Genomic DNA, 22,600 nt, shown 5'->3' on the forward strand with positions numbered 1-22,600 from the left:
CCAAAGTGCTGGGATTATAGGCGTGAACCACCGTGCCTGGCCTGTAATGTATTTTTACATAACATTCAAATATTAGATAACTAAAATTTCTTTTTTTAAAAATGATTTTGTTCATTCATTTATTTATTTATTTATTTATTTCAGATGGAGTCTTACTCTGTCGCCCAGGCTAGAGTGTAGTGGGATTACAGGCACGCACCACCATGCCCGGCTAATTTTTGTATTTTCAGTAGAGGTGGGGTTTCACCATGTTGGTCAGGCTGGTCTTGGATTCCTTTTTTATGTTGTTTTTTCTTTTCTTTTTTTTTTTTTGTGCCTTCTCTGAACTAGCAAGTCTTGAACTCCTGACCTCAGGTGATCCACCCGCCTTGGCCTCCCAAAGGGCTGGGATCGCAGGCGTAAGCCACCACACCTGGCCAGATAACTCAAATTTCATAAGTAAATTATATGCATATGATTTCCACTCTAGTGATTCTTATTGTGAAGAGATTTATTAGACTTTATGGTAGTAACTTGTTTACCTTTTTTTTTTTTTTTTTTTTTGAGACAGAGTCTCACTGTCATCCAGGCTGGAGTGCAATGGCACCATCTCAGCTCACTACAACTACTGCCTCCTGGGTTCAAGTGATTCTCCTGCCTGAGCCTCCAGAGTAGCTGGGACCATAGGTACCTGCCACCATGCCCAGCTAATTTTTGTATTTTTAGTAAAGACAGGGTTTCACCATGTTGGCCAGGCTGGTCTCTCTACTCCTGGCCTCAGGTGATCCACTTGCCTCAGCCTCCCAAAGTGCTGGGATTACAGGCATGAGCCACCACACCCAGCCCAACTTGTTTATCTTCTTACACACCTGTAATGGGTTGAATTGTGTGATGAAGCCCTCACCCAGAGTACCTCAGAATGTAAGCTTATTTATAGATAGGGTCTTTACAGGGATAATAATGTTAATATAAAGTGATAAGGGTGGTCTCCAATTCAATTTGACCTGTGTTCTTAGAAAAAGGGAAAATTTGGGGACAGACACATACAGAGATGTCATGTGAACATGAAGATGGCCATCTACAGGCTAATGAGAAAGGCATGAAATAGATCCTATCCTCACAGCCCTCAGAAGGAACTTACTCTGCCAATACCTTGATTTCATTCATATTTCTAGGCTCAAGAACTGTGAGACGTTAAGTTTTCGTTGAAATTTGTGTGGTATTTGGTTAACAGCAACACGAGCAAACTAATACAATACCATAGAGCTAGACCTCATTCTGATCATTGAGAAGCTTACCAGTTAAAGTCCATGGCTGAAACAACTATGGAATCTTCTTTCTTTTCTTCTTTTTTTTTTTTTTAGATAAGGGGCTGGCCAGATGCAGTGGTTCACACCTGTAATCCCAACATTTTGGGAGTACGAGGTAGGCAGATCACTTGAGTCCAGAAGATCAAGACCAGCCTGGGCAGCATGGCAAAACCCCATAGCAAAAAAAAAATAAAGGGTATGGCTATGCTGCTGAGGCTGGCATCAAAATCCTGGCCTCAAGTGATTCTCCTGCCTCAGGCTCCTGAGTAGCTGGGACTACAGGTACACACCACTATACTCAGTTAGACTTTTTTTTTTTTTAATATTTGGTGTTTGGGTTTTTTTTCTTTCTTTCTTTCTTTCCTTTTTTTTTTGAGACAGGGTCTCACTCTGTTGCCTAGGCTGGAGTTCAGTGGCACAATCTTGGCTCACTGCAGCCTCAAGCTCCCAGAATCAAGCAATCATTCCACCTTAGCCTCCTTAGTAGCTGGGACTATAGGCATGCACCATCATGTCTGGCTAATTTTTTTTTTTTTTCTTTTTTGGAGAGGGAGTTTCACTCTAGTTGCCCAGGCTGGAGTGCAATGGCACAATCTCAGCTCACTGTAACCTCTGCCTCCCGGGTTCAAGCAATTCTCCTGCCTCTGCCTCCCGAGTAGCTGGGATTACAGGCATGCATCACCACACCCGGCTCATTTTGTATTTTTAATAGAGACGGGGTTTCTCCATGTTGGTCAGGCTGGTCTCGAACTCCCAACCTCAGGTGATCCTCCTGCCTCAGACTCCCAAAGCACTGGGATTACAGGCGTGAGCCACGGTGCCTGGCCTGTACTTTGTTTTAGGGAGGTGTTTCCAGTCAGTCTCAATCTGAGTCTACTCAGATTGTTTTGATAAGGAAACTCACTTCTTTGCTACTAAATTGCAAGAATGCTATACAGATTTAAGACTTGTCCATAATCTGGGCCAGGAGCGGTGGCTCATACCTGTAATCCCAGCACTTTGGGAGGCCCAGGCTGATGGATCACGAGGTCAGGAGTTCGAGATCAGCCTGACCAACATGGTGAAACCCCTTCTCTACTGAAAATACAAAAATTAGCCGGGCGTGGTAGCGTGCGCCTGTAATCCCCGCTGCTCAGGAGGCTGAGGCAGGAGAATTGCTTGAACCCAGGAGGCGGAGCTTGAAGTGAGCCAAGATCATGCCACTGTACTCCAGCCTGGCGACAGAGCGAGACTCCGTCTCAAAATCTTAATTAAATAAATTATTTTTCTGAATGGAGGCAAATAACATTTTTAGGCTAATTGCCCAATTTTACTTAAAAAATGATATTTTCGCCGGGCGCGGTGGCTCACGCCTGTAATCCCAGCACTTTGGGAGGCCGAGGCGGGTGGATCACGAGGTCAAGAGATCGAGACCATCCTGGTCAACAAGGTGAAACCCCGTCTCTACTAAAAATACAAAAATTAGCTGGGCATGGTGGCGCGTGCCTGTAATCCCAGCTACTCAGGAGGCTGAGGCAGGAGAATTGCCTGAACCCAGGAGGCGGAGGTTGCGGTGAGCCGAGATCGCGCCATTGCACTCCAGCCTGGGTAACAAGAGCGAAACTCCGCCTCAAAAAAAAAAAAAAAAAAAAAATGATATTTTCGAAGTCAGGCACGTAGCTCAGCAGCGGCCGCAGCGCGCGTGTCTGTGCCCCTGTGCAGGTCTCCGGGTTCCTCTGCCATCATACCAATGTTCATCGTAAACACCAACGTGCCCCGCGCCTCCATGCTGCACGGGTTCCTCTCCGAGCTCACCCAGCAGCTGGCGCAGGCCACTGGCAAGCCACCCCAGTACATTGCGATGCACTTGGTCCCGGGTCAGCTCGTGGTCTTGGGCGGCTCCAGCGAGCGGTGCGCGCTCTGCAGCCTGCACAGCATCTGCCAGCTTCGCGGCGCGCAGAACCGCTCTTACAGGAGCTGCTGTGCTGCCTGTGGGCCGGGCGCCTGCGCATCAGCCCAGAGTCTATATCAACTATAACATAAACGCGGCCAACGTTTTAACTTTAGGCTGGAACAACTACACCTTCACCTAAGAGCCGCGCCAACCCCACGCTGTCTGTACTGGTCTGACCCAGGAACCCGTCGCAAGCAGTGTTCTAGGCCCGCCCACCTCCACCTTCTGCTGAGGAGAAATAAAATTTAGAGGACAACAACAACAACAAAAAGCTATTTTCCAGGTGAATTACAGTGTATGCTTCTTTAAGAAAACTGATTTTTAAGTACATTTGATTAAGTACATTGGCAGGAAACTTAGAAGCATATCGAATTGTTAAGCATTTTGGAGGTAGATCACTTTAATCATTTCTCAAAAAACAATTAAATGTAAAACTAAATGTGCAAGTCCCTAAAGTTAAAACAAAACAAACTAAAAAACTTGTGCAATCCTACTACAGTTTGGCAACCCAGAATGCCACTGATAAAGTAATACAAAGAAACAAAAAAAATCTAGATACTTTATTAGTACATTCTTTTAAAAACAATGTTTTAATTACCTAAGAAACAATAAGCATATTTACAGTTATCTAACTTCAGAGATCTTCGGGACCTGTTAAACACTGATTGTTCTGACATTACATTTCTGCCACAGCTGTGCAAAGCACCCCCCTTCACAGTGTCATTTTCAGTTGCCACTAGACAATAATGAGAAATAAGTTGTAAAAGTATTTTGTAAATCTGTTTTGAATCAGAATACAGATTCTCTGTAACTAGAAATAGTAAAGGCACATGAGTTAAAGCTTAGTCTATAAATTATCTTTATACTTTATTCTTTGACATCTTACAGATCTCTATACAGACATCTATGACCCTTCAGATTTTCAGGATGCCCCAGAAAAGGAAACACAGAGCTTCCTGTCGGCATTACATAAGCTTTTCCTAATAAATACATATGGCTAAATTATAAAGAAAGCATACTTGTGGATTAAACCAAATACTTTTTTATTTTATTTTATTTTGTTGAGACAAAGTCTTGCTCTATGTCCCAGACTGGAATGCAGTGGCGGGATCTTGAGTCACTGCAACCTCCTCCCAGGTTCAAGCAAGTCTCCTACCTCAGCCTCCTGAGCAACTGGGATTACAGGCATGTACCACCACCCGCTGTTAATTTTTTGTATTTTTAGTAGAGACAGGGTTTTACCATGTTGGCCAGACTGGTCTTGAACCCCTGACCTCAAGTGATCTGCCCACCTCGGCCGCCCAAAGTGCTGGGATTACAGGCATGAGCCACCGTGCCCAGTCTAAACCAAAGAATTTGGATATGAGTGCTACCTGATTCATTAATGCAATTAAAGGTTTTCTATCTAAATAAGTTGATGATGCTTATATTAATATACTTTAGGAGCTTAGTAAAGAAACGGGAAATCAAATCTGTAAGCCAACTAGTTAAATTTTACCGTATGTGGCCGGGTGGCTCACACCTGTAATCCCAGCACTTTAGGAGGCCGAGGCTGGTAGATCACCTGAAGTCAGGAGTTCGAGACCAATCTGGCCAACATGATGAAACCCCGCACAAAAAATTAGCCGGGCATGGTAGTGGGGGCGCCTGTAATCCCAGCTACTTGGGAGGCTGAGGCAGGAGAATCACTTGAACCTGGGAGGCAGACATTGTAGTGAGCCAAGCGTGCCATTGCACTCCAACCTGGACAACAGGAACGAAACTCTGTCTCAAAAAAAAATTTTTTTACGGATGCAAGATATATATGGCTCCAACTTGCCAGCAGAAATAACTTAAAAGTAACCCCATCACACACTCAGTGAATCTTCCTCTTTTAAATGAACAGAGAACAATTCTTTAGAATACTTCTCAGGGAGAAAATGAGAAGTTTTGAAAAGCAGTTTTGGGTCAAGGGGGCTTTTCAAATTACACTTATGAGTCAGTGCTTATAAAAAGTTTCACAAGTACCTACAATTTAGCCCTCTACATCCAAGCAGTAGCTTTGTAGTGTGCTCTTACTTTGGACAACACAAATAAATTTCACAAAGCTTGATAATGTAATAAAATTCCCTCTTCCTAAAGCCAAACAGATAATTTTGATGACAACAATCTAGCAAAAAAGGAAGAAAAAAGGAATTTTCTTTTTTTTTTTTTTTGAGACAGGGTCTCATGCTGTCACCCAGGCCAGAGTGCAGTAGCACAATCTCAGCTCACTGCAGCCTTGATCTCCTGGGCTCAAGTGATCCTGCAACCTCAGTCTCCCAAGCAAATGGGACCACAGGCATAAGCAACCATGGCTGGCTAATTTTTACATTTTTTTTTTATAGAGATGGAGTCTGGTCACGTTGCCCAGGCTGGTCTTGAACTCCTGAGTTCAAGTGATCTGCCCACCTTGCCTCAGCCTCCCAAAATGCTGGGATTACAGGTGTGAGCTACCTTGCCCAGCCTAAAACAGGAATACATTTCTAGATGCATACTGCCTGCTGGACTCTATAGTGTATTACAACATCCAGTCACTAAGAACCTTCTATTAATTCCTTACTTGCATTCGCAGGATCAAGACAAAAAATATGAGTAAGCAAAAGCTTATCATCAAGCAAAAAGGTATCTATCTATAAAAATAGCTAGATATAGGCCAGGAGCAGTGGTTCACGCCTGTAATCCCAGCATTTTGGGAGGCCAAGGCAGGCGGATCACAAGGTCAGGAGATTAAGACCATTCTGGGCAACATGGTGAAACTCTGTCTCTACTAAAAATACAAAAATTATCTGGGTATGGTGGCGCATGCCTGTAATCCCATCTACTTGGGAGGCTGAGGCAGGAGAGTCATTTAAACCCGGGAGGCAGAGATTGCAGTGAGCCAAGATTGCACCACTGCACTTAGCACAACAACAGACTTCATCTCATATAAAAAAGATAGATATTTCCCAAACACCCTCTTAGTGTATCTGCTGCCAATAAAAAGTTTGAGGTGAGTGAAAACTCCTGGCATCAAATAAAAGTAGGAATTTGTTTCATTGGCTTTTCTCTGTAGCTCAAACTATGGCAATGGAAAATTATGCTCTGGGTAGAATTGTGAATATACAGAGATCTTTAAATTGTGTCATTGATACTATTCCTACATCACATAAGGGTTACATTACAACTTATATTGCACTGGAGAAGTAGCTAAAGGGGCTATTTGCCAGGGAGCTTCTAGTAAATAATTTTTACAAATTTATAAAATAGGACTTGTCTACACTTAACTGGAGAATTCTACAGCATAAATGGCATTTCTACTTTTATTAAGCTTGGTAATTCTGTGTGAGCTCTTTATTAATTGAGATATATTCCGTATCTGTTCTCACTTACATTTTTAGAAAAAATCACTCTGTAATTTAGTTTTGTTTTTTTTTCTTTAAGAGACAGGGTCTCATTCTATTGCCCAGAGTGGACAGCAGGTGGCATGATCATAGCTGACTATAACCTCAAATTCCTGGGCTCAAGTGATCCTTCAGCCTCAGCCTTCCAAACTGCTGGGATTTTAGACATGAGGCCACTGTGCTCAGCCTCATTAGTCATTTATCTACCAAATACATGGAAAACTCAAAGAATCAGAGGGTCTCATCACCAGATGTATGTTTGCTTTGCAAAAGGTCAGATCCTGCATTTTCAAAATGTTCCTTATGCTCTGTTATGCTTTATATTTCACAGCACAGCAACACCCCCTTCACAACGACTGGTGATCATGTTACCAATTTCTGTCCATGTATCTGAGTGAGGGTTATAAACTTCGACTGAGTCCAAGGTACCTGGGGCCAAAAAATCATGGCTGGAAGATCGACCTCCAGAGACATACAGAAGACCATTGACTGCCACAACACACATGCCTGCTCTAGGCACTTTCATTGAGGCAACTTCAACCCACTTTTCCTGGTTAAGAGAGAAAAAAATAAATATGTTAGCAGTGTTATGAAATGATGGAAAGAAAACCACTGAGAAATTTGATATTCCAGTTCTTTTTACATGTCTAAATGTAAAACAATCTAGTCAGGTAAGCATACAGATTTTTTGTTTTTGCTTTTTTCCTTGGAGACAGGGTCTCACTCTGTCACCCAGGCTGGACTGCATGGCATGATCTTGGCTCACTGCAGGCTCAACCTCCCAGACTCTAGAGATCCTCCTGCCTCAGCCTCCCGAGTAGGTAGGACTACAGGTGTACACCACCATGTCCAGCTAACTTTTCTATTGTAGAGATGGAGTTTCACCATGTTGTCCAGGCTCGTCTTAAACTCCTAAGCTCAAATGATTGTCCCACCTCAGCCTCCCAAAGTGCTGGGATTACAGGTGTAATCTGGGCACCCAGCCCAGAATACTTTATAATAAACTTGAAGTAGCCATGGACAAAGTAAATTTAGAGGAATATATATATATATATATATATATATATATATATATATATATACACACACATATATATATATATATATTTGAGACGGAGTTTTGCTCTTGTTACCCAGGCTGGAGTACAATGGCGCTATCTCGGCTCACCGCAACCTCCGCCTCCCGGGTTCAGGCAATTCTCCTGCCTCAGCCTCCCGAGTAGCTGGGACTACAGGCATGCGCCACTATGCCAAGCTAATTTTTTTGTATTTTTAGTAGAGACAGGGTTTCACCATGTTGACCAGGATGGTCTCGATCTCCTGACCTGGTGATCCACCTGCCTCAGCCTCCCAAAGTGCTGGGGTTACAGGCGTGAGCCACCGTGCCTGGCCAAAAAGTGAATTTTTGAGAATAAGGACTTGAGTTTCTCATCCTGGTACCCAGATAGGTACTAGGATAGTGTGATCAGATTATAAACAGCTAATGTACATTTGCTGATGTGAACTTAAATAAGATTATGAAATACTAAACCAGGGACAATTCTTTGAAAATGAAGGATCAGATTAAATTTGAAAGCTATTTGATCATCTGAAAGTACAGAGCACATCACAAAGCTGACATAACCGAAAAAAATACTCACATTTTAAAAGATAAATACGGGCTGGGCGTGGCAGCTCACGCCTGTAATCCCAGAACTTTGGGAGGCCGAGGCGGGTGGATCACGAGGTCAAGAGATTGAGACCATCCAGGTCAACATGGTGAAACCCTGTCTCTACTAAAAATACAAAAATTAGCTGGGCATGGTGGCACGTGCCTGTAATCCCAGCTACTCAGGAGGTTGAGGCAGGACAATTGCCTGCAGGACGCGGAGGTTGCGGTGAGCCGAGATCGCGCCATTGCACTCCAGCCTGGGTAACAAGAGCGAAACTCCGTCTCAAAAAAAAAAAAAAAAAATAGATAAATACATTCTCAAAAATATCCATTTCTGGTTAAAATAAATTAGGGTAGGGCCGGGCGCGGTGGCTCACGCCTGTAATCCCAGAATTTTGGGAGGCTGAGGCAGGTGGATCACAAGGTAAAGAGATCGAGACCATCCTGGTCAACATGGTGAAACCCCGTCTCTACTAAAAATACAAAAAATTAGCTGGGCATGGTGGCGCATGCCTGTAATCCCAGCTACCCAGGAGGCTGAGGCAGGAGAATTGCCTGAACCCAGGAAGCGGAGGTTGCGGTGAGCCGAGATCGCGCCATTGCACTCCAGCCTGGGTAACAAGAGCAAAACTCCGTCTCAAAAAAAAAAAAAAAAAAAAAAAGATAAATTAGGGTAATTTGGGTTATGTTTATAATTAGAGAGAACTAACCTTTGCTCTCCCACAAAAATACCCCTTGACAATAATAAAGGGAACTTAGGGCTCATCCTATATTGTTCCTATTTCATTTCTACCAGTGTATTAGAACTATAGTTTGCTTTTTAAATTTTTATTATTTTGATTTAATTGACATGTGTTTATCTGATATAGTTTACTTTTTATCCCATGTTACCTCAAAAAAAAAAAAAAAAAAAAAAAAAAACCTCTGTAAGACCACTAACATTTTCTACATTATGTTTAGGGCCTGGATTTGTAATGCAAATTGTTAGTAGGAGTCAATAACAAAAAAATTTCATATTTATGCATAAAAACCAAGGTAATACATTATTAATAAGACAATTTGAAACAAAAATCTATTCATTTCAAAGCCATTCATTTATAATATAGAAAGTGCCTTAAAAAAGTTCACTTTCTGGCCGGGCACGGTGGCTCACGCCTATAATCCTAGCTCTTTGGGAGGCTGAGACGGGTGGATCATGAGGTCAAGAGATCAAGACCATCCTGGTCAACATGGCGAATCCCCGTCTCTACTAAAAATACATAAAATTAGCTGGGCATGGTGGCACACGCCTGTAGTCCCAGCTACTCGGGAGGCTGAGGCAGAAGAATTGCTTGAACCCAGGAGGCGGAGGTTGCTGTGAGCCGAGATCGCGCCGTTGCACTCCAGCCTGGGTAACAAGAGAGAAACTCCGTCTCAAAAAAACAAGAAAAAAGTTCACTTTCTGTATCAGATAAACCCAAATAGAATCATGGAGAAAGGCATTTGAAATGCCACCAAAGTTTAAAACTTGTCAGAGGGGCCGGGCGCGGTGGCTCACGCCTGTAATCCCAGCACTTTGGGAGGCCGAGGCAGGTGGATCACGAGGTCAAGAGATCGAGACCATCCTGGTCAACATGGTGAAACCCCGTCTCTACTAAAAATACAAAAAATTAGCTGGGCATGGTGGCGTGTGCCTGTAATCCCAGCTACTCAGGAGGCTGAGGCAGGAGAATTGCCTGAACCCAGGAGGCGGAGGTTGCGGTGAGCCGAGATAGCGCCATTGTACTCCAGCCTGGGTAACAAGAGCGAAACTCCGTTTCAAAAAAAAAAAAAAAAAAAACTTGTCAGAAATCAGAATCAAAATCCTCATGTTTTACAACAAGACATGGAAGTCCATTCTTGTCACTTCAACATTATACTAGAGGTTCTAGCTAGGGTAAGGAGAGGAAAACAATGAAATAAAAGGCATCTTAGTTTTAATCCAGATTTAAGAAGTAAGCAATCTTTTTTTTTATTTTTTAAGACAAGATCTCACTCTGTGGCCCAGGCTAGAGTGCACTGGTGCAATCATGGCTTACTGTATCTTTGACCTCCCTGGGCTCAGGTGATTCTCCCACTTCAACCTCCCAAGGAGCTGGGACTACAGCTGTGCACTACTACACCTGGCTAGTTTTTGCATTTTTTTTTTTTTTTTTTATAAAGACAGGATTTCATCATGTTGCCCAGGTTGGTCTCGAACTCCCCGGCTCAAGTGATCCACCCATGCCTCCCAAAGTGCTGGGATTATAGATTTAAGTCACTGCACCCAGCCAACAATCTTTATTTATAGATGATATGATCGTGTATAGAGAAAATTCTAAGGAATACATAAAAAAAAAAAAAAAAACCCATTAGACTATGAGTGCAGCAAGGTCACAGAATAAACTGTATTTCTATGTACTGGCAATGAACAATCTGAACATGAAATTAATAAACAATTCAATTTACAATAGCATTAAAAGGAATAAAATACTTCAGAATAAATTTAACAAAAAAAAAGTACAAGGAACTGAAAATTATAAAACATTGTTGAAACAATCTGAAGACCTAAATTAAAGACATCCTATGATGAATCAAAAGACTTAGTTTTTTTTTTTTTTTTTTTTTGAGATGGAGTTTCGCTCTTGTTACCCAGGCTGGAGTGCAATGGCGCGATCTCAGCTCACTGCAACCTCTGCCTCCTGGGTTCAAGAGATTCTCCTGCCTCAGCCTCCCGAGTAGCTGGAACTACAGGCGCACGCCACCATGCCCGGCTAATTTTTGTATTTTTAGTAGAGACGGGGTTTCACCATGTTGACCAGGATGGTCTCGATCTCTTGACCTTGTGATCCACCCGCCTCGGCCTCCCAAAGTGCTGGGATTACAGGCGTGAGCCACCGCGCCCGGCTGGTCAGCTGATTTTCAACAAAGGTGCCAAGACAATTCAATGGGGAAAGAACAGTGTTTTTTGTTTGTTTGTTTGTTTGTTTAAGATAGGGTTTCAAAAAAAAAAAATAATAAGATAGGGTTTCACCATGATAGACAGGCTGGTCTTGAACTCCTGACCTCAGGTGATCCAAAGGTGCCAAGACAATTCAATGGGGAAAGAACGGTGTTGTTTTTTTTTTAATTTGTTTGTTTAAGATAGGGTTTCACCATGATGGACAGGCTGGTCTTGAACTCCTGACCTCAGGTGATCCACCCACCCCGGCCTCCCAAAGTGCTAGGATTACAGGCGTGAGCCACCGTGCCCGGCACAAGAACAAGTGTTTTTAATAAATGATGCTGGGACAACTGGATACCCAAATACAAAAGAATGAGGGTGGATCTCTACCTCACATCATATATAAAATTAAATCAAAATGCATCAAAGACCTAAATAGAAAAATTAAAACTATAAAACTCTTAGAAGAAAGCATAGCTGTAAGTCCTTATGATCCTGGATTCAGCAAAGCTTTCTTAATTATAATAAAAGCATATGTAACAAAGGAAAAAAATTGGGCCGGGCGTGGTGTCTCACGCCTGTAATCCCAGCACTTTGGAAGGCCCAGGCGGGTGGATCACGAGGTCAAGAGATCGAGACCATCCTGGTCAACATGGTGAAATCCCGTCTCTACTAAAAATACAAAAAATTAGCTGGGCATGGTGGCGCGTGCAGGAGGCTGAGGCAGGAGAATTGCCTGAACCCAGGAGGCGGAGGTTGCGGTGAGCCGAGATCGCGCCATTGCACTCCAGCCTGGTTAACAAGAGCGAAACTCCAACTCAAAAAAAAAAAAAAAAGGGAAAAAAATTAATTAGACATAAAAATTTAAATTTTTATGCTTGAATAGCATCAAGAAAGTAAAGAAAACACACATAATGGGAGAGAAAATTTGCAAATTATATATTTGACAAAGGACTTGCATCTAGATTATGCAAAGAACTCTTATAGCCGGACGCGGTGGCACGTGCCTGTAGTCCCAGCTACTCAGGAGGCTGAGGTGGGAGGATCGCTTGAGCCCAGGAGTTCTGGGCTGCAGTGCGCTATGCCAATCAGGTGTCCACACTAAGTTCGGCATCAATATGGTGACCTCCCGGGAGCGAGGGACCACCAGGTTGCCTAAGGAGGGGTGAACCGGCCCAGGTTGGAAATGGAGCAGGTCAAAACTCCCGTGCTGATCAGTAGTGGGATCGCGCCTGTGAATACTCACTGCACTCCAGCCTGGGCAACATTGTGAGACCCTGTCTCTTAAAAAAAAAAAAAAAAAAAAAAAAAGAACTCTTATAACTCAATAATAAAGACAAATAATCCAATTTTAAAACAGATAAATTAAATAGATATTTCTTCAAAAAAGATAAACAGATGACCAAAAAACACATGAAAAGATGCTTAACATTATTAGCCATCAGGGAAATGCAAATCAAAGCCACAATGAGATACCCATTTATACTTACTAGAACAGCTATAAAAGAAAAAGCAAAAAATAACAAGCATTGGATGTGGAGAAACTGGAACCCTCAGACACTGATGGTGGTTATATAAAATGGTACACATACTTTAGGAAACAGTCTGGGAGATCCTAAAAAAGGTTAAACATGGTGAGGCACGGTGGCTCACACCTGTAATCCCAGCAATTTGGGAGTCTCAGGTGGGCAGATCAGTTCAGGTCAGGAGTTCAAAACCAGCCTGGCCAACATGGTGAAACCCTGTCTCTACTAAAATACAAAAATTAGCTGGGCATGGTGATGTGTGCCTATAATCCCAACTACTCTGGAAGCTGAGGTACAAGAATTGCTTGAAGCCAGGAGGTGGAGGTTGCAGTGAGCCGAGATTGCCCCACTGAACTCCAGCTTGGAAGACAGAATGAGACATTGTCTCAAAAAAACAAACAAAAAAACTCTCAGACATTAGATAACAGGCAATGTAAAACTGTGATCCCTGAGAAAATGAAACAAGGTAAACACAGCAAGGGAGAGGCTTTCTGAAAAGAGGTACAAGGAAGGGGATCTGAAGCAGAGTATGATAGCTGATACAGAAGACAGAGATCAGAGTTTGGTACAGTATAGAGGTCCCCTTCATAATATTTACAATGTCTACCATCCAATCAAAAGTAAACAGAAATGTGGAGAAGCCAGAAAAAAAAAAATGTTACTCAAACCAGGAATTTAAAAAATGAACAAGCTAGGCACCATGGTACATGTCTGTAGTGCCAGTTACTCAGGAGGCTGAGGCAGAAAGACCACTTGAGCTCAGGAGTTTGATACCAGACTGAGCAACATAGTAAAACCTTGTCTCTAACATTTTAAAAGTCAACAGATACAGATCCAAACATTACAGAGATGATGAAATTAGCAAAGACTTTAAAACCAATATTATTAATTGTTAGGGGATCCAAAGGAAAATATGAACACGAGGAGAGAAAAAGAAGACCTAAGAAAACAGATCTCCTAGAGTTAAAAAATACAATATCTAAAATGAAAAATTCCATAGACGGTATTGAACACTGCGATCTAGAAGTCTGGATACTCTAAAGGATTAATAAACTTGAAGACAGAGCAAAACAAACTACCCAAATTGAAGCACAGAGAGAAAAAAGAGTGGGAAAAAATTTAATATACGCATATGTACATATATATAAATAACTGGAGTCCCAGAAAGACAGGAGAATATTTGAAAAAATACGGCAGAAAACATTCCAATTTGATTAAAGCTATAATCCCATAGATTCAAGAAGTACAGTGAATTCCAAGAAGGTTAAACACAAAATCCCAACAAGACACATCATAATCAAATTACTGAAGACCCATGATGAAGAGAAAAATCTTAAAAGCTGACAAAGAAGAAATACATTACATATGGGGGAACAAAGATAAAAATCACTACTGACTTCTTGTCAGAAACAATTTAAGAAATTAAAAAACATTTTCAGGGTGATGAAAGATAAAAAAAAGCAACCTAAGGCTGGGTGCGGTGGCTCATGCCTATAATCCCAGCACTTGGGAAGCCAAGGTAGGTAGATCACCTGAGGCCAGGAGTTCGAGACCAGCCTGGCCAACATGGTGAAACCCTGTCTTTACTAATAATACAATAATACAAAAATTAGCCAAGCATGGTGGCACACACCTGTAATCCCAGCTACTCAGGAGGCTGAGGCAGGAGAATCACTTGAACCCTGGAAATGGATGTTGCAGTGAGCCAAGATTATGCCATTGCACTCCACTGTGGGTGACAAGAGTGAAACTCATCTTAAATAAAAAAAAAAAAAAAAGAAGGAAAACAAAAGACAGTTTTAGAAAATAAGAGAAGTTAATCACTACCAGACCTGCATGGGAATAAACATTTTTTTTTTTTTTTTTTTTTTTTTTGAGACGGAGTTTCGCTCGTTACCCAGGCTGGAGTGCAATGGCGCGATCTCGGCTCACCGCAACCTCCGCCTCCTGGGTTCAGGCAATTCTCCTGCCTCAGCCTCCTGAGTAGCTGGGATTACAGGCACGCGCCACCATGCCCAGCTAATTTTTTGTATTAGTAGAGACGGGGTTTCACCATGTTGACCAGGATGGTCTCGATCTCTTGACCTTGTGATCCACCCGCCTCGGCCTCCCAAAGTGCTGGGATTACAGGCTTGAGCCACCGCGCCCGGCCGGGAATAAATATTAAAAGAAGTTCTTTGAGCTAAGAGAAAACGATGTGAGACAGAAACTCAATTCTACATAAAAGAATGAATAGAACTATGTGTTGGAACCAAATTATTTTCTGTGTGCAAAAAAAAGAATGAACAGAATTAGCAATAGTAAACATATAGGTAATTATAAAAGACTTTCTCATTTTAAAACTTTTTGAATATATTTATATAAAACAACACATTAGTTTTACAACACATAGAAATATAGAAGTTGAACAATAGCACAAAGTATAGGAGGGGAAATAAAAAATATATATATATATACTTTTGGGGATCTAAAGAAAAATATAAACATGAGGACAGAAAAAGAAGACATAAGAAAACAGATCTTCTAGAACTAAAAAATACAATATCTAAAATGAAAAATTCCATAGATGGGATTGAACACTGCGAACTAGAAGTCTGGATACTTTAAAGGATTAATAAACTTGAAGACAGAGCAAAACAAACTACCCACACTGAAGCACAGAGGGAAAAAAGAGTAAGAAAAAATTAACAGAGCTTTAATGGCTGTGGGACAATATCAGGTGGTCTTACTTACATATATATATATAATTGGAGTCCCAGGAAAAAATATATATATATATATTTTAATTTTATTTTAATTTTCCCATACACACACACCTAATAATATCTATTTTTATTTTTATTTTTTGAGACGGAGTTTCGCTCTTGTTACCCAGGCTGGAGTGCAATGGCGCGATCTCGGCTCACCGCAACCTCAGCCTCCTGGGTTCAGGCAATTCTCCTGCCTCAGCCTCCTGAGTAGCTGAGATTACAGGCACATGCCACTATGCCCAGCTAACTTTTTTATTTTTAGTAGAGAGGAGGTTTCACCATGTTGACCAGGATGGTCTCGATCTCTTGACCTCGTGATCCATCTGCCTCGGCCTCCCAAAGTGCTGGGATTACAGGCTTGAGCCACCGCGCCCGGCCCAATATCTATTTTTAAAATAATTTTTTTTCTTTTTTGAGACAATCTCACTCTGTCACCCAGGCTAGAGTGCAATGGCACAGTCTCAGGTCACTGCAACCTCCGCCTCCTGGGTTAAAGTGATTCTCCTGCCTCAGCCTCCCGAGTAGCTGGGACTACAGGCATGTGCCACCACACCCAGCTAATTTTTGTATTTTTGGTAGAGACAAGGTATCACCATGTTGACCAGGATGGTCTTGAACTCCTGACCTCAGGTAATCAACCCGCCTCTGTCTCTCAAACTGCTGGATTACAGGCGTGAATCACTGTGCCCAGCCAAAGTATATTTTTATAAGGTCCTTACTCTCTTTCTTTCTTTTTTTTGAAAGTCTAGCTCTGTCGCCTAGGCTGGAGTGCAGTGGCGCCATCTCCTCCCAGGTTCAAGCGATTCTCCTGCCTCAGCCTCCCAAGTAGCTGAGACTACAGGCATGCGCCACCACGCCTGGCTAATTTTTTGTATTTTATTTTAGTAGAGAAGGGGTTTCACCATGTTAGCCAGGATGGTCTCGATCTCCTAACCTCATAATCTGCCCACCTCGGCTTTCCAAAGTGCTGGGATTACAGGCATGAGCCACTGTGCCCAGCCAAGGTCCTCACTTTCAAGTGATACAGTATATTGTAGATTTCATACACTAAAAATATATAATGTAAACCTGTGATATTATGAAGTACATACTTAGTCTTCAACCCACTTCCTGGCAATGATTGACGGCTGGAAGCCCATAGTTAGCTTCAGAATGGGGGATGGTCACCAGAAGGACCAAGACATGATTAGAGGATTAGAACTTTCAGTCCCATCCACTGACTTCCGGGGAGAGGAAGAGGAGCTGAAGGTTAAGTGGATGGTCAATGATTTAATCAATCATGCCAATGTAATAAAGTCTCCATAAAAACCCGAAAGGGCTGAATTCAGAGAACTTTCTAATAGTTGAGCACCTGGAAGTTTTTAGAGGGTGGCATAACCAGAGAGGGCATAGAAGTACCATGCCATACCCACATACCTCCCCTATGCATCTCTTCATCTGTATCCTTTGAAATATCCCTTATCATAACCTGATAAACATAAATGAGTGTTTCCCTGAGTTCTATGAGCCACTCTAGCAAATTAATTGACTCCGAAGAGGGTGTAAGAACCCCAACTTGGAGCCAGTTGGTCAGAAGTTCCAGAGGCCTGGACTTGGACTGGTGCCTGAAGGAGGGGGCAGTCATGAGGACTGAGCCCTCAACCTGTGAAGTCTGAGGCTATCTCCACGTAGATAGTATCAGAATTTAACTGAATTAGAGGACACCTAGCTGGTGTCTGCTCCTTGATGTATAGGGGAAAACCCACACACAGATTCACTCACAGAAGTTTTCTGTGTTAATGATTGTTGTGATGTGAGATCAGAGTAGAAAAACAAGTTGAGTATGTTTTTTCCACCCACAAAATCCTAAAGCCATCACCAAGAAAAAGGCTGAAGAAATATAGCTAACTAGACAATAAAAGAAATAAAACAGAATACTAAAACAATCAACATAAAGATGAAAAGAGGAAAAAAGAATCAAAGAATAGATTTCATACACAGAAAACAAACGACAAGGCCAGGCACAGTGGCTCACACCTATAATCCCAGCATTTTGGAAGGCCAAAGTAGGGGGATTGCTCAAGGTCAGGAGTTTGAGAACAGCCTGGCCCAAATGGTGAAAGCCCATTTTTACTAAAAGTATAAAAATTAGCTGGGCATGGTGGTGGGCACCCATAATCCCAGCTACTCAGGAGGCTGAGGCAGGAGAATAGCTTGAACCTGGGAAGCAGAGGTTGCAGTGAGCCAAGATCACGCTACTGAACTCCAGCCTGAGCAACAGAGCAAGGTTCTGTCTCAAAAAAAAAAAAAAAGAAAAGAAAAGAAAAAACAAAAACAAAAACAAACAGCAAAATAGGAGTCTACAAACCAACCATATTTGTAATTACATAAAATATAAGGCTGGGCACGGTGGCTCATGCCTATAATCCTAGCACTTTGGGAGGCTGAGGTATGTGGATCACAAGGTCAGGAGATGGAGACCATCCTGGCCAACATGTAAAACCCAGTATCTACTAAAATACAAAAAATTAGCCAGGCATCATGGTGCACGCCTGTAGTCCCAGCTACTCAGGAGGCTGAGACAGGGGAATCACTTGAACCCAGGAGGCGGAGATTGCAGTGAGTCAAGATGGTGCCACTGCACTCCAGCCTGGCGACAAAGCAAGACTATGTCTCTTTTTTTTTTTTTTTTTTAAGATGGGGTTTCACCATGATGGACAGGCTGGTCTTGAACTCCTGACCTCAGGTGATCCAACCACCTCGGCCTCCCAAAGTGCTAGGATTACAGGCGTGAGCCACTGCGTCCAGCCAACTATGTCTCAAAAGAAAAAAAAAAAACCACATATATATATAATATATGAACTCTAAAAAACATTTGAAGTCAGAGATTGTCAAAGTGAACTTAAAAACAGACCACAACTATACGCTGTCTACAAGTGCAATTTGTAAAGACACAGAGAAGTAGAAGGAAAGAAAAAGATATACTATACCATGAAAACACTAATGAAAAGAAAGTTTAGAGGCTAGGTGTGATGGCTCACACCTGTAATCCTAGCACTTTGGGAGGCCAAGGCAGGCAGACTATTTGAGGTCAGGAGTTTAAGACCAGCCTGGCCAACACAGCAAAATCCCATCTCTACTAAAAATACAAAAAGTAGCCAGTCATGGTAGCACATGCCTGTAATCCTAGCTACTCAGGTGGCTGAGGCACAAGAATCCCTTGAACCCAGGAGATAGAGGTTGCAGTGAGCTGTGATCATGCCACTGTACTTGAGCCTGGGTGACAGAGTGAGACTCTCTCTCTCAAAAAAAAAAGTAGACTTCAGTATAAAGAATTACCAGAGATAAATCAAAATATGTGAAGCAGCCAGGCACAGTGGTTGACACCTCTAATCCCAATCCCAGCACTTTGGGAGGCCAAGGCAGGCAGATCACGAGGTCAGGAGTTTGAGACCAGCCCAACCAACATAGTGAAACCCTCTTGCTACTAAAAATACAAAAATTCGCCGAGTGTCATGGTGCATGCCTGTAATTCCAGCTACTCAGAAGGCTGAGGCAGGAGAATCGCTTGAACCCAGGAGGTGGAGGTTGCAGTCAGCTGAGGTCATACCACTACATTCTAGCCTGGGCAACAGAGTGAGACTCCATCTCAGAAAATAAATAAGCCCCTCGAGTAGCTAGAACCACAGGTGCATACCACCATGCCCAACTAATTTTGTTATTTATTGTACAGACAGTCTCACTATGTTGCCCAGGCTGGTCTTGAACTCCTGGGCTCAAAGGATCCTCTCATCTTGGCTTCCCAAAGTGCTGGGATTACAGGTATGAACTACCATGCCCAGCAGTACAAAAAAGTTTTTTTAAATTAGCTGGGCAGGAGTTCAATGTTACAGTGAGCTATAATAATTATATCAGTATACTCCAGCATGGGCAACAGAGCAAGACCCTGTCTCTAAAAAAATTAAAAAATAAATATATAATCCAGAAAAGAGCAAACTCAATTAAAAACAAACAGAGAAAAGGAAAAACTAAGAACAGAAATCAATATAACAGAAAATTGAAATAGAAAAAAGCAATTACACCGAAAATTACTTCTTTGAAAAGAAAAAAAGGACTGGGCGCGGTGGCTCATGCCTGTAATCCCAGCACTTTGGGAGGCCGAGGCGGGTGGATCACGAGGTCAAGAGATCGAGACCATCCTGGTCAACATGGTGAAACACCGTCTCTACTAAAAATACAAAAAATTAGCTGGGCATAGTGGCATGTGTCTGTAATCTCAGCTACTCAGGAGGCTGAGGCAGGAGAATTGCCTGAACCCAGGAGGCGGAGGTTGCGGTGAGCCGAGATCGCGCCATTGCACTCCAGCCTGGGTAACAAGAGTGAAACTCCATCTCCAAAAAAAAAAAAAGAAAAAAAAATGGAAAAAAGTCCACGAATGATCAATATCTGAAAGACAGTGCATCACTACAGATCGTACAGACATTAAAAGAATACCAGGAGACTAAACATCTGAAATCATCCAACCTACCTCTTCAAAGGAATATTTTTCTACAGTATGAAGAGCATCTTGGGTCTCATTCCATCCTCCAATAGAATAGATGCAGTCATTGAGTGCAGCCACGCCAAGATATGCTCTCCTGGTTCCCATTGGAGGAAGTGGAGACCAACGCTTAGAAAGTGGATCATAGACTTCGAAAGAACGAAGTTCTATTCCTTCATTGCTGATGCCCCCAATTACATAAATTAAACCTGGAAATGAAATATTTTTGCTCAGATGCCATAGAAAGTAAGATACAAATAGTGATGAAAAGTAATGACTGTGATCTATGTTTCCTATACCGATGCTATGTTTAATCTAGGGCTTAAAATATCATTTAAGAGAAAATCAACTTTGTCAAGTTTATCACCTCACTATTCGGCAAATTGCAAAAAAACAAGTGGAATTAATTTAAAATGGCATCGAGTTTTCAAATAACTTGAAATAATCTGTCAGCCAAGGATTTTCTTTTTTTGGAGATGGAGTTTCGCTCTTGCTGCCCAGGCTGGAGTACAATGGCATGATCTTGGCTCACCACAACTTCCACCTCCTGGGTTCAAGCGATTCTCCTTCCTCAGCCTCCCGAGTAGCTGGGATTACAGGCATGCACCACCATGCCCAGTTAATTTTTGTATTTTTAGTAGAGATGGAGTTTCTCCATGTTGGTCAGGGTGGTCTCAAACTCCTGACCTCAGGTGATCGACCCACCTTGGCCTCCCAAAGTGCTGGGATTACAGGCATGAGCCACCGCGCCCGGCCTAGAAACATGGATTTTTTCCCCTAAAAACTGTTATGCACTTAAGCTGGGAATGACATGGCCCTCTTTGGTGACAGCCTATCTGTTGCTCAGATGGACATAAAGTAGGGAATTTAAATTTAAATAGTATGTGGCTAAATTAAGGTATCAGAATCAATTACTACAGCATACAGTTGGGCACAGTGGTTCACAATCCCAGCACTTTGAGAGGACAGGGCAGGCAGATCGCTTAAGTTTGAAACTAACCTGGTCAAAAAATACAAAAAATACAAAATCAGCCAGGCATGGTGGTGCATGCCTGCAGTCCCAGCTACTCAGGAGACTGAGGTGGGAGGATAGCTTGAGACTGGGAGGCAGAGGTGCAGTGAGCCAAGATTGCACCACTGCACTCCAGCCTGGGCAATAGAGCCAGATCTTGTCTCAAAAAAAAAAAAAAATCAATTACTACAGTAAAATATAATGTAATTTACATAGAATTTCCTTATAAACTCTGGCAATCTACAATTATTTTTGAATCTCTAGTGTTGTTCTTCATCTTCTAAAGTGAGGAGTTACAAAGAATGATATTTTAAGAAATGTGGGCTAAATGTTAGTAAACTTGGGTTTTAATTCCAGCCTTGCCAGTAACCAGCTATGAAAAAAGCAACTCACAACCTTCGTGATCTCCAGCTTCCTCATCTATAACTTAAAGAAACTAAAATAGATAAGTTCAGACCAGGCGTGGTGACTCACACCTGTAATCCAAGCACTTTGGAGGCCAAGGCAACCTGAGGTTGGGAGTTCAAGACCAGCCTGACGAACATGGTGAAACCCTGTCTTAAAAAAGAAAAAGAAAAAGAAACTAAAATAGATAAGTTCAAAAATCCCTTTGTAGTTAGCTCTATGATTTTAGATGGGAGGATAAAAATAAAAAATAGAAAACAATATAACATCAAACAGTAAGATATAGTTGGCACCACATAATTTGCTAGTGGAAATCAGAGAAGGTAATCACAAAGCAGAAGGAACGTGAGCAGGCTAGGCTGTCATACTACAATGGGAAAGTTGTTTTCTTCTCCACAGGTGCATATAAATCAGCTCTCCAATCCTAGACAGAGAATCAGGTTCTAGTTAAAACAGCTTACTACCTACCTCTCAGAGCATAGTAGATAATTAAAATAATGTTTGTATACCACTTTAATATGCAACATAGAATTTTTTAAATCTGTCACAGGGAGGTAGGTGGATCACCTGAGGTCAGGAGTTCAAAAAACCAGCCTGGTCATCACGGTGGAACCCCTTCTTTAATTAATTAATTAATTAATTAATCTGTCACAGGATTATATGCTATGTGAACTAAATCACAATGTACTTTGTAGAAAAATCAAAGCTAAAGAAGCCTACAAATAGAGACCATGAAAATAGTTTTTATTTTTATTTATTTTTTGAGACAGAGTCTCACTGTTGCCCAGGCTGTAGTGCAGTGGCACCATCTCACTCACTGCAACCTCCATCTCTTGGGTTCAAGCAAACTCTCCTGCCTCAGCCTCCCTAGTAGCTGGGATTACAGGATTGTGGTACCATGCCCAGCTAATTTTTGTATTTTTAGTAGAAATGAGGTTTCACCATTTCTTTGGTCTGGTTGGCCTCAAACTCCTGACCTCAGGTAATCCTCCTGCCTTAGCCTCTCAAAGTGCTGGGATTACAGGCATGAGCCACCAAGCCTCAAAATTGTTTTTGATACTCTCTTCCTACTTAGAAATATTTACTTAGATATTCATGGAAAAGAAAAGACAATAACAGATAACACTTTAAATGCTTATTTTGCTAGTCAGATATTCCCGCTTATTTGTAATT

At 42.0% G+C, this 22,600-nt stretch overlaps 1 protein-coding gene and 1 pseudogene across 7 annotated transcripts in view; one reads left to right on the plus strand and one right to left on the minus strand.

Annotated features, from left to right (window-relative positions):
• The window catches only part of IPP (intracisternal A particle-promoted polypeptide), a 67,770-nt gene that overhangs the window by 3,333 nt on the left and 41,837 nt on the right, over positions 1–22,600 (minus strand). For 6 of the 7 annotated variants that reach the window (XM_064372299.1, XM_064372298.1, XM_064372297.1 and 3 more), the window contains 2 exons: positions 19,999–20,219; positions 3,764–7,173 (listed from right to left, as the gene is read on the minus strand). In XM_064372299.1, coding sequence (XP_064228369.1) covers positions 6,949–7,173; positions 19,999–20,219 — 446 coding nt within the window. In that variant the 3' untranslated portion in view covers positions 3,764–6,948. Of the gene's footprint in view, positions 1–3,763; positions 7,174–19,998; positions 20,220–22,600 lie in introns of those variants that run through there. The other variant, XM_012434541.3, reaches the window with a different exon arrangement.
• LOC105704931 (macrophage migration inhibitory factor-like) lies at positions 3,019–3,361 on the plus strand (annotated as a pseudogene).

This window comes from Aotus nancymaae, unplaced genomic scaffold (assembly GCF_030222135.1).
Source record: "Aotus nancymaae isolate 86718 unplaced genomic scaffold, 86718_ANA_hifiasm-v0.15.2.pri h1tg000007l, whole genome shotgun sequence".
Classification (NCBI taxonomy): Eukaryota; Metazoa; Chordata; class Mammalia; order Primates; family Aotidae; genus Aotus; species Aotus nancymaae.